The sequence below is a fragment of the Cydia splendana genome, chromosome 23 (assembly GCF_910591565.1).
Source record: "Cydia splendana chromosome 23, ilCydSple1.2, whole genome shotgun sequence".
Taxonomy (NCBI): Eukaryota; Metazoa; Arthropoda; class Insecta; order Lepidoptera; family Tortricidae; genus Cydia; species Cydia splendana.
The window spans coordinates 10600145-10616426 of record NC_085982.1 but is presented as its reverse complement, the minus strand read 5'-3'; the positions used below and the strand labels follow the sequence as shown (position 1 = coordinate 10616426).

The window sequence follows — 16282 nt, the reverse complement described above, 5'->3', positions numbered from 1 at the left end:
GGTCCTACCTTTAGCTAGTACCTTATCAGAATATCCCGCAGCCATTAACCCAGTAGTTTTGAGAAATGTAAATTTAACTTCAGATTTAGTGTGTAATTACTTAAGGAAACTTGATACCAAGAAAGGAGCAGGCCCCGATGGAATTCCACCAATTTTTTGGCGCTTATGTCGTAGTCAACTGTCGGAACCTATCGCCGCACTTTTTAATAAGTCGTTACGATCGGGTGTTATGCCAATACTCTGGAAACAGTCGTTTGTTACTCCGGTGTTTAAAAGTGGAGATAAGCATGATGTCCATAATTATAGACCTATCTCGAAACTCAATATAATACCCAAATTGCTCGAAAAGATTATATATGACCAGATTTTTCCAGTTTTAAGAACCCATTTAGTCCAGGAACAGCATGGTTTCGTCAATAAAAAATGCACTGAATCAAATTTGTGCGAATTCATAGACAGAGTCCTTTGTGGCATGGACGAGGGTTATCAGGTGGACGTCGTATACACCGATTATTCCAAAGCGTTTGACAAGATATCCCATTTTCTACTATTACAAAAACTAGAGTCCGTTGGAGTGCATGGAAATCTCTTGCGCTGGGTTACATCTTATCTTCGCGATCGTAGTCAGGCAGTGGCAGTCAAAGGCTTTTGTTCCAGTTTTATCCCTGTATCTTCTGGCGTCCCCCAAGGTTCGCATTTGGGACCCTTGTTCTTCAATATTTTTATAAACGACGTTACTTCAGTTTTTAAATCTTCTACCTGCTTACTTTATGCAGATGATAAAAAAATATTGAAAGTAGTTAAAAATAAAGATGACTGTCTTGCATTACAGGCTGATTTAACACGATTGTATAATTATTGTCAAAAAAATTACCTACATTTAAACACAAAAAAATGTAATATTACTTTTACAAGAAAACGACAGGTTATAGAATTCAATTACCATTTAAATAATGAAATAATACGAAGAGTCTCTAATGTTAAGGATTTAGGCATACATTTAGACAGCAAATTATTATTCAGCAACCATATAGAGAACATAACAAATCGGGCATACAGGCTACTCGGCTTTGTTTTAAGAACCACTAAAGAGTTCAAAGAGGCTGATACTTTACGGATGTTGTTTAACTCTTTAGTCAGGCCAGTTCTCGAATACGGATCCACCGTTTGGAATCCTAGCTATAAATGTTACATCAACTGCATTGAGGCAATCCAGAAAAAACTAAGTAAACATTTAAAATATAAAGCCTACAAATCTAATCAACCGCCAAACGTCGGAAATTTGGTTTCGCTCGAAGGTCGGCGCACATTAAAGGATCAAACTTTTTTATATAAAATTTTGACAAATCATATTCATGTTCAAACGAGGAGTTCTAAAATTAATTTTATTTATTAAATAAGGGGAGTCTTATTTAATAAATAAAATTAATTTTAGAACTCCTCGTTTGAACACACGACATCACAAACTCTTTCACATCCCCTTTACGCGAAAAAAATACAAAGCGAATTCCTTCATTGATAAAGCGTGCAAGTGTAATAATAATCTTTTCTCACACATTGATATGTTTAACATTCCGTTAGTTAAGTTTAAGCATGAGGTTCTTAGTACTTTGAATACTTAATGTTTAGAATATTTTAACTTTTAACTGATTTTTTTTTCTCATTATTCTCCTTTATTTTTAAATTCATTAACAATGCCGACAAATGTTTGTTTGCTCTGTGGATATTCTAGTTGTTATTCCGTTGTTTATTTTTTGTATACGTGTTAGTAGTTAGTGGCAACTTCACTGATTCATGTATTGAATAATATTAATATCTGTAAGTGTTATTGTACCGTTTGTGCCCAAATAAACATTAAAACATTAAAACATTAAAAACAAGTTTCGTAGTATGTAAAGCGTTATTTCTGTTATTTAAGTATAGTATACGCATCGAAGTACTAAAAATGCTTCAAATAATATAGTTATGAACACAGGCACTGAGAAGTAAACAATTTCATTTCCGGCTAAACTAAAACAATGTGGTGGCGCGTTGATTATATTACACTTAGTTTATCAAATCACTCGAGCAGTTTAATTCCCCATAATAATTTAAGTCATATTGTAATATAAATGCAAACAATATATAATTACGTCTTGTAATCCGTTTTAGAGATGGCGTATTAATGTCACTTATTTTTATTTAAGTATTTTTCCATCTGACAGTTTCCATTTGACAGGAACAAAATGAACGAATGAACGAATGATTTTGGCATAAAGTAGTCGCAAACCCGAAACAATGTGTGCACACGGCGACCACACTTTATGTCACTTTGTGTCATGTGTCGACCCTTCCCCATTTCTGGTAACTGTGTCGACACGGCGACGACTCTGCGACTGGAATTGTGACCGAAACAGACGGTGTCGACACAAGATGTGTCAACACCGCGTCGTAACGGCGACTGGAAATGGTTGTATGGGTGGAGTTCGGCTACATTCAGCTTCCATTGAATCAATGAGATAACTTACTAGAAAACTGTAAAATATATTTGAGAGAAAATTTTTATTTAACACCATAAACATTTAGGTAAAATCGAGGGCAATCTTAAAATCATTGACGTAGATATCAAAGGACTGGCCTTACGGGCAATAAGAATGAGGCATGAATGAGGCCAGTATAGCGGTGTGCCACCGCTACAATGCGATTGGTTGATGAGTTCGGCATCACGCGCGCGATTGGTCGCAACTAGTTGCGTTAGACTGCACGATTGGCTCGAATTCATGAGTGACACCGCTGAACTAGTACCATTTTTAGTACCCGTAAGGCTAGTCCTTAGATATATGTCAATGCTTAAAATCTACTTAACCGTTTACATACTAAGTAGGTAACTAGTTAAGTTGTCATTAACATTAAAAAAACAGCGTGATGTTAAAAAGGGTCTCGACACAACATAGTATTGCAGTAAATTTACAGCAACGCTGGTTTTCAGTCGGACCCTATAAATAAAAAGAAATATTAAGTATTACGTAATAGAAAGATAAAAAATAAACATTAAGTAAAAAAAAGAAAAATATATTTAACAACGTTAGGGTCGCGAAGATACGCTCTTTTGCTTGTATGGGTTTTTTGTATTGTGTGGAGGCGCCCTCCATTATGCACGGTCTAACACCCACTTGGCTGGTTTTTAAATTTTCCATCCTAATGCATGCCTATTTATAATGCTTTGAGTACATTTATTTTATCATTACAAATTTTATTTATATGAATTTATTTATAAAATCTAAGGTTTAATTTAAATTTGATCTGATTATTAAATCTTCTACTGCTTACTACGTACTGCTTCTTTTGGAATGCTAATTTCTTGAAATAAATATATTTTGAATTTGAATATTTGTAATACTACGTGTTTTGGCCGTTTTGAACATTCTGTTCTATTTAAGCTGTGACATTTCTAGCACTCCCCACACACGAATGAGTCTGCAAGGAGCCACAAATAATAGAGAGTAAAACTACAGTTTCTATTGCGGTTCTCAATATAATACATTCTTTAGATTTCATAAAGCTGACAGTTTTCTACCTGGCATTTTGTTCAAAGTATTTCACAAGCTTTTATTTAAAACTTGCAATGTTTGTATCAATTGTATCCCACTTATAGACCCACTTACGTTTTTCGATTGAGCTGAAACTCCACATACTTATGTAAGTTGGGTGACAATATTATACAAGAGAAAAAAAGAAAATACTCGAACGCCTGTGAAAAGCGTCACGCAACTTTCACTCCCCTCGTCACATCCGTCGATGGAGTCTTCGGTCCGCAAATGTCCACCTTCATCAAACATCTCGATGAAGCTATCGCTGACCGTTGGGACAGATCCCTTAGGCCCACTTGCACCATCCCAATAACCCGGGGTTAAGCGGTTAAACCGTTTACTTAGTGTCAAATTGTACTGGTAACCATGGTAACTCCAGGTTTAACCCGTTAACCTCGGGTTAGTAGATTGGTGCAAGTGGGCCTTAGTGTATTAATGGGCTGACTAAGATCCAAAATTATAATTTCGATAATCCGACCCACCAGCATGTGTATCCGTGGGACACGGCACAAATTCAAACCCATCCAACACTTCTTCGGTCTCGATGACGGTGCAGCCTCACCTAACCCGTCTACCTCCACTCTGCACTAGCGCCATCTTTTTGTTGTTGCTCATTCTGTTTTTTTATAATTTTAAATTTTTGATGAATTAATATTAAATGAGGACTGAGTCATATTATACAATGTTATGGTATCATGGAGCTGACCTGATGATGAACACATGAGGTGGCCATAGAGACTCTGTGATAAAACAACGCAACCTAATTGTGTTTGGGTTTGTTAGAATTATCTTGATAAGTATCTATTAGTTGCCTGTTGAAAGAAAATTAGTCAGCGATAAAAGCTTTTATCAAACATGAAGTTTTTGACAAAAAACTTTTTTTTTCTATATTTATTTGTAAATAACAAACTCGTGTCATATAGACAACCCGGAGAAACGTGTTTATGATCCAACCAACATTCCATTTCATACAAACGGTCAATAGGAATGTCATGTCTCAAGTTACAGCAATATAATAAGTAGAAGCAATTGAACTCTTCAAACCTCAGGAATATTTGCGGTCGACCACAGAGTTAACAGATAGACAGAGGTAGGCGACACCCGAGTGTATCTGTACTCAGCCAGGCGTGGTTCACTCTGCGATTTCGTCGCGTCGCTACAAGTACATGCGTTCCACACCAATTTTGGTGTCTAGCCATAGTAGTTGCCGCGCACCGCTACGGAACGGACGTCTGCTCGTGCTCGCGCCACATAGCGGTCATGTCTGTCGTAATAGACGCGTTTTGTTAGAGAGTGAACCTTCTGTGACTCAGCAAATTTCTAATTACTCAAATGTATGATGTAACCTCGAGTTTTTAGGAATAATATGACCCTGGGTTTATGTAGATAGGAGAACATGATTTGAAACATTTAGGAATATTTGATACACCATATCGGTGGTAAAGTAGCATACGGCCTGCTTAATGGTAAGCGGTTACCGTAGTCTAATAACACGAACAACTCCAGAGATATCACATTACCCAATAGAAACCTGTACAGTCAGCAGCAGAAGTTGCTAAGCGGGCGAGGTGTTCAAAATGATCTTGACGCGTCTTTATTGTTAAGAATATAAGAGCGTGTCAAGGTAATTTTGAACACCTCGCCCGCTTAGTAACTTCTGCTGCTGACTGTACACTTCTTTTTGAAAAACCCCTTCAAGAACACTTTGAAGAAATCACAAGGAGAAATTTCTGCAGTCTTCTTCTTCCTCGCGTTATCCCGGCATTTTGCCACGGCTCATGGGAGCCTGCGGTCCGCTTGACAACTAATCCCAAGAATTGACGTAGGCACTAGTTTTTACGAATGCGACTGCCATCTGACCTTCCAACCCAGAGGGGAAACTAAGCCTTATTAGGATTAGTCCGGTTTCCTCGCGATGTTTTCCTTCACCGAAAAGCATTTACTAGTAAATATTAAATATCAAATGATATTTCGTACATAAGTTCCGAAAAATTCATTGGTACGAGCCGGGGTTTGATGTACGACCCGCAACCTCCGGATTGAAAGTCGCACGCTCTTACCGCTAGGTCACCAGCGCTTCGATATAAATGTCTGTATAATCACTATATAAAAAGCAGCTTTTAACCACAACCTCCAACAGATTGCAAACCTTAATCGTCCATTTTAAAATGTATCAACCTGACAAACAATCAGAAATGACTTCTGAATGCAATTTTCTTATCTTTAACCACCAAAATAAGATGACCTGTAAGTCTATTACAACTATTCGCATAAAGGGATCAGACTATACTGGTAAATGTGAAGTACGCACTTGCTTGAGCTCAGTAAGCAATATAAATAATAGACTAGTCCTTGTCAAAACCAAAAGGTAATAAGTCACTAAGGCACTCATATGTAGTTACTGCGTTGTTCTTTACATGATGAAATAGTATGTCAGTTAAAAGGACGGAAGTATAGGATTTGAATGGCGGATAGGACGTTTTGGAGTAAGGCGGTTTGTATAATTATCGCAATCGTTAGTGCGGTCATCAAAAACACATTTTCTTGTTTTTACCCCGCAGTTCTTCTGTGGCGTAGTGAAAGTAGCCAGTATTTTGGTTTCTAGGTATGGCAAAATTACTTAATACTTACTTGTTAGTAGATGTAGCAAATGTCGCGAATTATCTAGTTTCTTAATTTCTTAGCCGTGGGATGTATCTTAATCTATTAGGTAATTATTTTCTTGGACGTTGGGAATGTCGCAATATTTTCTAATTGCATCGTATCGCGACACTCCTAACGGCCAAGCAACTAACATGCCAATTCGAACATACACTGACATCAGAACGATATTATGATTCAAAATAAGTATTATTTATTTATCGTACGTGTCACCTGCGCCAATACATGTACGAAGAAGTACGAGCGAATGCACGATATTTGAATAACGTCAGTTAGATATCATTTTGATGTTAGTGTGCGTTCGAAATGGCCTGTAAGAGAACGCCGGAAATGAACATGCAAAGTATCATGTCATTTAAACATTTAGTTTTAAACTGAGAGCGTAAATCGATTGTATGGGAGCGACTTTTGCGGCGGGTTTGTGTGACTTTTAATGCACTGATTTTACTTTTACTGTGGACACTAGTCTACCAATACCGAACACAATAAGTCGAAGTTCTTACGCCATCCGCGGAATGGTCATTATCGCTTGAACCATTAAGGATTTCTCGGCACTCTGCAAAATAATTTAAAACTCGATACTAATGAAAGAAAATCTATGACTTGTAGCCACGTGTAGTAAAAAATAGCGCATTAAAGTATACTTACGTTACTTACGTACTACTTACTTGACTTTAATTTTAATAAAACGTTAGCGCAATACTTATGAAATGAGAGTCGTTTAATTGTCACTAACTTTTGTTTTTACAAGATTTTATTTAACTTGCATCGGGTTAAATCTTGCAAGTTAAATTTAGACCCACTACCCATTATTCGATTGAGCTGAAACATCACAGACATATATAAGTTGTACCATCGAGGTGATCTGACGATGGACACAGGAGGTCGCCATAGGAACTCTGGGATGAAACAACGCAACCTAATTGTGTTGGGTTTCTTACAATTGTCTCTGTGAGTATTATAGTTTGTCAAAGGACTGTCTCATTTCAAACATAGACTGAGATAATCATAATATCTTTGTCTGACACTCTAGTAGGCGCTAGCACCCAAAAGAAAAGGATGAGTATCGTTTTTTTTTTCTTATTTACTGACAAATTTGGTTTGAAACTATAGTTGGCAGTGTAAAGGAAAACATTACTTTACCTCTTGTCTATTTAAAATAAGGATCCTGACCTAATTTTTAGTCATCTCACATTTAAAAAAAAAAAGTGAGATGAGTAAAAATTAGGATCTTTCGGATTGGCCTATTAATATAGGTCAATCCGAAAGATCCAGGAGTGTTTTTTAGATATTGTGCGTGTAAAACTGAATGATATCAATATTTCGTTCTGATATCACTGTACGTTCGAATTGGCCTGTAAGCTATGGATTAAATAAAAACCGGTTTTTCAGTTAGATGTTTATTCAATATACGGAAATAATGGCAAATCAATTTCGCATGCAATAACAAAACACTGGCATGCATTCTTTTTATACATTTTTGTTTTTTATTATAATAATAACAATTGTATGGAATTTAAATACAATACATCTGTAGATGTGCAAGTTGTGGGAAGTTTCCAAAAAGTTGAAAAAGTTCTCGCAAATTTCAGGATTTTTTTCTCACGAAACAAAGAAAACTTTTACTTTGTAAATGGGAAAATTCGATTTCTATACAAAAATATGAGAATATGAGAAATATGAGAATTTTCCCGAGTGTAAATTTCGAAATATTTTAAATACAATGCGTTTTTAATAATGTATATTTCGGAAGATTCTAAAATAATCAAATTAAAAATTCGAATTGAAACCTATCCGTCACTATTTTTTTTATCACAGAAAAGATGAACTTCCTTTAATAGTTTCATCATTTATTTCCTATAAATTGATTTATCTACTTAAATTATAATATCTATCGGCCCGATGATAAAAATTAAAAATTTTAAATTTCTTTTTGTGAATTCAAGAAGTTTTCATATCAAAAATTTTGACAAAACATTCTCAGTCTGTTTTATTTCTAGAATTATTATACAATTATACATTTTATAAATATAATAATAATGGAATTAAATTGGAATCGTACATCGATTTAGTTATTTGAGCAACAGCATTATTTATAATAGAATATTAATTATAAATATTTTAAATGAGTTGGGGCCATTATTATAACTACAATTGGTGGTACGAAGTTTTTGAAATCTACTTAAAATCTGTACATATCTGGGTAAACTATTTTAATTATAATATTTACAAGTTTTTAAATTACAAATGCAAAATGTTTAAAACATTGAAAAATATTTTACCTACAATACGGCACAAAGATAATCTAAATACAATCGACTCTGGCTAAAGCAGAATAAAAATTTAATTTGCATGCTCCATATTTCCAAAAAACAATTCAAGTACAAACATATTTCATTGTTCTTATACATTGAACAATGATATACCCAATGATAAAATTATATAATACATTTTTAAGAGCTGCATCTGAATAGATAAATTCAATCCAACTTTAATTTAAAGTACATTTTACTTGTTTTATATATCTACTATCTAATTATTTACATTCAGTCATACATTAAAAATCTATTTTAGGAACACATTTACAATGAATATGCGCGGCACACTACCCTCTAAGTCCCCACTGTCACCCTAGTTCCGAGCGGGGGGCGAGGTACCAAAAGCCACGCTTTGACGTCACTGAATAGTTCACAGCATTGTTTTTACACTAAACGTGTTTCATGCATTTGCTATACATGTGTACCCTGCGCCGGTTTGTTGCCATTACCTGCAAAAGAAATATACATAAGATAGGTAATATGAAAATTACACTAACAATACAAGTACTTTAATTGAAATGTATGTTAAGAATTTTCCCAGCAGAGTGTCATTAACAAAATGCTGCTATTTTGATATTTATAAATATGATTGAAAATTGATTTTTGATCTGATTATGCGTCACATGCTGATAGAATTACACAATCAGTCAGCATTTGTGTAGCAACTATGCCAAATATAATGATTCATAAAAATCAATAAAAATTGATTCATATTTTTAATGTCCAATATTTATACCGGGTGTGGCCTGTAACACGAGCAAATAATTAAAACATAGATTGTACTCCTCAAACCGCGATACTTCTATTTAACAACTTTTAAAAGTTATGAAGTATTTAGGCTCCCTATTTTGCATACAAAATAAATATTATCTTCAATGGACGCCATCGCCACGCCATATCATTGTGATTGACGTTGCTTGTCACGCCTTAAACATAACAAAATTCGCAATACATTGCGTCTTAGAATAAACTTTAAAGTGTATTAAAAATCAAACCACAAGTTATTTTTAAAAGTTGCTGAACAAATGTTGGTCAGTATGAGGAGTACAGCCTACAGGTAAATTTTTGCTCATATTACAGGCCACACCCGGTATAGACATTCAGCACTACCTCTTGTGAATCAATTATGTATTTTCTTTTTAACTCACATTTATAGACGGATCTATCGCGACTTAATATTATTACCTTCATTTGCCGTCGTCTATAAATGTGAGTTAATATTTGTTCAAAACGCGAAAGTTTCAAATATTATATTTTATTTCTATTTCCAAAATGTTAATAGAAGTTTGTGATTTCAAGGAGTCTATAAACAAAAATATAAAGTAATTTGGGTGGCATGATAATTTATTTAACCAGAAAATAATGCAATTCAAAATAGTTTTAACACGAACGCGGATGCTCAAAAGCAATGAATGAATTAAAATAATCAACTTAATATGATTGCATCCACACTTGGCAACGGTTTTGCATAAATGATTTAAATGAATTTGATAATGTACTACATTCGTCAATTAAAACATTAAACATGACATGCATAATAGCCAACTTTAAGAGTTATGGAAGCTTTATAGGACCACCCTAAAGGTAATTTCAGTATAATTACAACACACACACACATCATACAACGCACATAATTTGTGTATGGAGTTTCGTTTTTTAAGTCGTGTTGTTAAATAATCATACATCATGAGTCACAGATAAGTATTGTGATTCTATCCATCCAAGTGAGTCCATATCGTCATTAACTACACGTCGTTCGCGACATATTTTCGCGTTTTTTTTTTTGTTAATTCAGACACGGCTTACCTGATATAGTATGTGTCCCTTACTATTTTACTCTGTTATATTTAATCAAAGTTAACGTGATATATTATGATAGTAATGAATATCACGGCAGACCTCAATGACCTGATGGTATAACCACCAAGATTTCGTCACTACGGCAAAGTAGTCTTCATTAAAATTAAAAAAACAAATTCATTCACTTCAACTCTGCCTTCCTGATATTGTTCTCATCCAAAACTACTTTATTCGTGCTTAATATTATCTAATGCTAATGGTACAGTCAGCAACAGAACTAGCTATGCGGGCCAGGTGTTCAAAATTATCTTGACACGACTTTCTTGTTAAGAGACTAAGAGTGTGCCAAGGTAATCTTGAACACCTCGCCCGCTAAGCAACTTTTGCTGCTGACTGTATGTGATAATAATGATGAAGATGACAGACCTCACTGACCTGATGGCATGACCACCGAACTCCGGACGGCGGAGTAGGGCGGCGGCGCCGGTGTGGACGCCGGTTTTGCTGTATGCACTTGGTTTGGGTAACCTGTAATAAAATGATGTTATGTCTAAATTAATAAATACAGTATACTAAAAATACAATAAGTAGAGTGGAGGAAAATAGTGAAAAAAAAAATACACATAGCTACAAAACACATAGGTTAGGTGTACAGAGTACACCTCCTGTCATAGTAGTGGTATGCGTCTTTCCCATAGGAATCATATAGTAAATGGACAATTTTTTTGCAGAAGCCTTAATATTAGCTTATCACTTCTACTCCTTAAAATCTGCAGGATGAAAGGATAAGTAAACTTTACCTTAACTCAATTATCTACTTTATATACTATTCTATTTTATGGAAACAAGAGATCTATTTAAGAACAAAAAACTATATTAAAAAACCGGACAAGTGCGAGTCGGACTCGCTTGTGGGCGACAGACGGACGGACAGCGGAGTCTTAGTAATAGTGTCCCGTTTTACCCTTTGGGTACGGAACCCTAAAAATCAAAGTATTGAAACCAAAGGTGTTGTTCATTTATCAGATAAAGATAGGCTAATACCATCAAAACAAATATAATCCTAAAATATCCAGTCTTTTACAAAAATAAACCAGACATAACACGGTAATCTCTTGAAAAGAGGATTCGATATTTTTAATATGTGCAAGACGCCTTTATAAAATTAATCTCATCAAAATCGGCTTAGGTGGGTAGTCTTGATCAAATCCTGTAAGATCTTAAGCTTTGAGTATCAGTGTAGGGGGAATAAGTTCAAACCCTACTTTCGATCTGAAGTATTCTGAAGGAGTGACATTAAAACTTAAATAAAATGATTTCATTTGGATACCAATCGCTTTGCATCCCTCTCCTTCTTAGCAACAGGGATCGAATATGTGTATTGTTTCCATACAAACGGGTTAACTGGTATTTAGTTTCGTTATCTCAACTGTTGTTTTTTTTTCTTATTCAGTTTATCTTCTTTACTGTCTTTACCAAAACGCAATTTTAGAATAAATATCTAGGAGACAGAGCATTTCTCGGAAAACATATAAAAACTCAAAAATGCGGGTTTTTCCAGAGATAAGACCTAGCTAGATCGATTTATCGCCTCCCATATAGCCATACCATAATTTAATCGAAATCGTTAGATCCGTTTCCGAGATCCCCGAAATATATACATAAATAAACAAGAATTGCTCGTTTAAAGGTATTAGATAAATTAATACGAAAAAAAGTATTTATGTACTTTATTTAGGTATGACGATGATTTCCTTCACTGAAAAGCTACTGGTACTTACACGTATCTAAATATAAAAAAAAAAAAAAAAAAAAAATTAATACGAATACAAATCAACACATTGTCGAGACAGATCCGATGAAATGGTAGTAATAAAATAAAATACAAATTAATTTGTAAAAGCCGAATGGCGCTCAAAGTTCAATGTTATTTCGAGGGCAGACATTTTTTAATGGTGTACATTTTAATGGTGTAGCTGTAGGAGAAATTGCGTAGGAAAATTTAACGAACTTGGCATTTATCAGACAGGTTACACTTAAAATATCTAATTATTTAACACACAATGACATTTTATATCTTCATGAGTAAAAACTCGTTCGCATATTATTACTGTAATTTAATAAAAACGTCGCAAATACGCGTCTTTGGGGACGGCTATGATGTATTTGCGGCGTTTGCTGTAAAAACGTTAAGTGTCTGGGGGGCCTTAACCTTAACCTTTTTTTACTCGTCTTTTAACCGAATTTTTAGTCTTAGTTTTGTATTTTTGTCTAGGACGATTTTTTTGACTCCATTTGGCGCGATCGTGGCTTATACTCACGATTTTTGATCACCGACATACGACAGGTCAATGTTTTGGGATTTTAGGTTTCGCAAAGTACTTGACTTCGAAGGATTCAATCAAAACTTATTTGATAGAAATTTAGGTTGTGTAAATATGTCCTCGTATATTTGATGTATGTTCTCAGTTTGACGTTTCTTTAGAACTGTGGGTGGTCAGTTTATTTTCTTTAAAACATGGTATTAAACCATTTTTTTCATTTCACACGATCGTAAACCTCTTCATACTGTATTCAAGCGAACTACATTATTCTGGACCCTCACTGTCTTGGATAAAACGTCCCATTTTATGTTCTTGCATTTTATGTCTGTAGTTTTTTTATAAAAAATTCATCAAGAATTATAATAACATTGCATCTAAATTTAATGTTTCGCTCAAATGTGAAGCAATTTGTTGGCACCGCGCTCTAGAAAGAAATCTTAAACTAAGTAGGTACTAAAAATCAAGTAATAAAAAGCATTAGGAACATACATATCATTATTATCTTATTACGTCCGTGTCTTAAATTTATCTTGTTATATTAACAGCATCTGATCACGGCTTTAACATACATATTTCTTAAAATATCCGCATTTCACAGATCCGATACAAATGAATCGGATTTAGTGATATTTTAAAGAAACGCCTTCACCTTCTCAAATGTCAATTTACTTACTGACTTGCGGTTTAAAGTTTAATTTATGATTATTATTTTATTTTAAACTTTACCTATTGCACGATATAATATTTGAGATTTAAAAAAAATATTTTGATTATTCCTTTCCGTCAAGAGACAGAATTTATTTAAAACAACTTGTCCTGTTCCTTGTGGTGTAATTAAGTACCTACATATTTATGCTAACGCTAACACAAACCGCACACTTTACATTTGCAGCATAATAATTTAAGTTTATCATGAGAACGCGGGTTCTTCGATAATTTCTGATATTTACTACAGTTCAACCATTTGCCCACATCACAAACCGCACTCTTCATAAAAGTTTATGCACTACTACATTTTACACCCTTAAGACCGATTTGGATTTCATAATTTGATCTTGTTTTGATATGACCTTGTCGATAGCTCACACTCAGTGATGCATCTCACGCATAGGTATAGTCTGTCGATTCGTAGCAGGCCCTGAACTGCTAATCCTTTATCTATTGCTAAGAAAAACCGCACGTGCTACTTTCCTGCAAAAAAGGGTCTTAATTTTTCCAATTGACACCTGAGCGCGGGCTAGTCCAACGCTCAAAAAACCACTGTAGTGCGCTCTCCGATAAAGCGCCTTTGTTACGCATCTGGATGACACATTTTAGACTTGTTCGACTCGCCAGCACTCAGTAACCATAGAGAATTACGCGACCCTGTTTTTTACAGGTACAGACACGTGCGGTTTTACTTAACAATAGACGAAGGATTAGCGGCTCGGGGTCAGTTACAAATCGACACACTATACCAGTAAGTTCGAGCGATATGCCCAATGACATGACTGATTGCATTTTGCACGCACCAATCAAAACTCCTTCAGCAAGGAGGAGTTTTGGCCGAAGGGTGTCAAATTCCGGCGGTTCCGCGGCCGGCTCCCTGACACTGCTGGGTTGCGTAATACATCAGAGTCATGACGCGATTGATTGATTGATTGATTAATTGATTGATTGAAAACCTCATCAAATGTTTAAATCAGAATCAGCTTCCTTCTGATACAAAGTATTTCTCTTACCATGTGAACTGTTCCTTAGATACGGGTTCCCGTATGTGGCCGCGTACCGCAAGTCCACGCCTTTCGCGTAGATCGGTGGGGCTGCAAACAGAACGAGACTTGTGACAACGGAAAATAGTAAGTGCTTTAATCGTTTTAAATATTCAACTACAAAAGCTATATATAAAATAACTTTATAATAAAATTAAAACTAAACTAATCTAAATTAAAATACATCTAAATAAGGCCCCCCCGGCACTGTGCCAAAGATGCTGGCAACATTCCCTCGCTGAATGGCAATACTAATGCGCTGCGAGAGAAAGCTGCCAGCCCTCTGGTCACCGGTAGTATCGACAAACTTTTGGCATAGTTCTTTAAAAAGGACATGGTACGCTTGGACCCCACGGCCCCAATGTCTCGACACCGAATGCCACAAAATGGTATTGGGGGCCGAGACCTTGATATTTAGAAAACTTTTTGCTTTCAGCCGCCTCGGCAGATGGCCCAGCCCTGCTCGAAGTTCTTGGTAGATGGGACGGTGCCAGTGTATCGACGCGTCCAAAAATAGTAAGTTGGTTTTACAGTTTTCCAAAACTGTAAAAACCCGTCATGCAGGGTTTAGCCGACATATGAAATGTCATTTAAACCTTCATAGGGCATCTATTCTATATTGTAATGCAAATATGAGGGGGCTGATATTAAATTTAGATCGCTCGATTTCGTGTGGATTCCTTCAATACTATCTCCACTACTAGGCATTTAAATTCTACTAATAGATAGTTTTTGTCAATCATCAGTATCTTAGTCCACACAAACTGAGTCGTGCTCAGAGCTAGTTCAAAATATTTTGAGCCAAGTAAGCTTTCAACACCACAGGCCAAAGCTAATAAGCTTGCACGAAAAAGTAGAAAAAAAGTTATAAAACAAAAGTTTGCGGTCCAGCACAACCCAACACGTTTTGCATTCAAGTCGACTTTTAAAAGGCTCAAGCATGTGAGCTTATTTACCGCGTTGCTTGTTATTCAACTTAAAACTTTAGCCAGAAACTTTTTGTCGGTCACCACAGTGTACAAAAATAGCACAACATGTTTTTCGAATAAAAGTTTTCGATTGAAATTGGCGTACTTATTTTAAACTGTGGAAGCAAAGCGCAGAGGCGTAAAAATAGGTATTTTAAAAGGTTTATAAATTTAATATAAAGTTTTTGCAATTGGAGATTTCGAACTTTGCCGGATTTTTTTCTGATAAATTAATTTATGGAACATGATGATTCTTAAAATAGGTAATTATGACGAAACAAGACTAATTAACGCTAATCCTTTAATATTGAATTTTCCAGAAAAATCGAGCAACAAAAATTACATAATGTCAAGTTTGTTATAAGCTAGCAATAGTACAAAAACAAATGACTCTCGGGACATCCTTTAAAATGACAAAATGTTCGGAGCTCCACCCAAGCGCCCTTAAGATCCGAAGTAATCTGGCACATTATCAATTTCGCCTCAACTAATTTGTTAAACAGAATTCTTCCCTTAATCAAAACAGGAACCCCACTTACTGTCGCCACCAACTGGCAGGCCCAAATTATTGATTGCGTCAGTCTCGTCTTGAGTTTTCGTTCGTTGAAGAGAATTATTCTGCGATCCATTACCGGCTGACAATGGCAGAGTTGAAGCTGTGTCGATGCTGCGCGTCAATGAGCCTTGAAGTGACCTGTGCAAGAAAAAATCGTTGGATATCTTTGTAAAGGGAACACAAAAACATTGCAGAAATTTACTAGGGAACTTCTTGCTTGAATGTCGACCGTGCGGCACTTTAGCAAGTTTATTGTGGAGAGACACAATAAGTGGGTTTTCGGCACGTGGGAGTGGAAATAGTGAAGTGAATGAGGCTGGACCTAACACTTAAGG

General features: G+C 35.5%; 1 protein-coding gene across 2 annotated transcripts in view; it reads right to left on the bottom strand.

Moving 5' to 3' along the window:
• Positions 1 to 7614: 7614 nt before the first annotated feature.
• Positions 7615 to 16282, bottom strand: part of LOC134801810 (irregular chiasm C-roughest protein-like) — a 60851-nt gene continuing 52183 nt past the window's right edge. For both annotated transcript variants that reach the window (XM_063774429.1, XM_063774430.1), the window contains 4 exons: positions 15931 to 16085; positions 14394 to 14474; positions 10784 to 10876; positions 7615 to 8997 (listed from right to left, as the gene is read on the bottom strand). In XM_063774429.1, the coding sequence (XP_063630499.1) occupies positions 8960 to 8997; positions 10784 to 10876; positions 14394 to 14474; positions 15931 to 16085 (367 nt within the window). In that variant the 3' untranslated portion in view covers positions 7615 to 8959. The remainder of the gene's footprint in view (positions 8998 to 10783; positions 10877 to 14393; positions 14475 to 15930; positions 16086 to 16282) is intronic.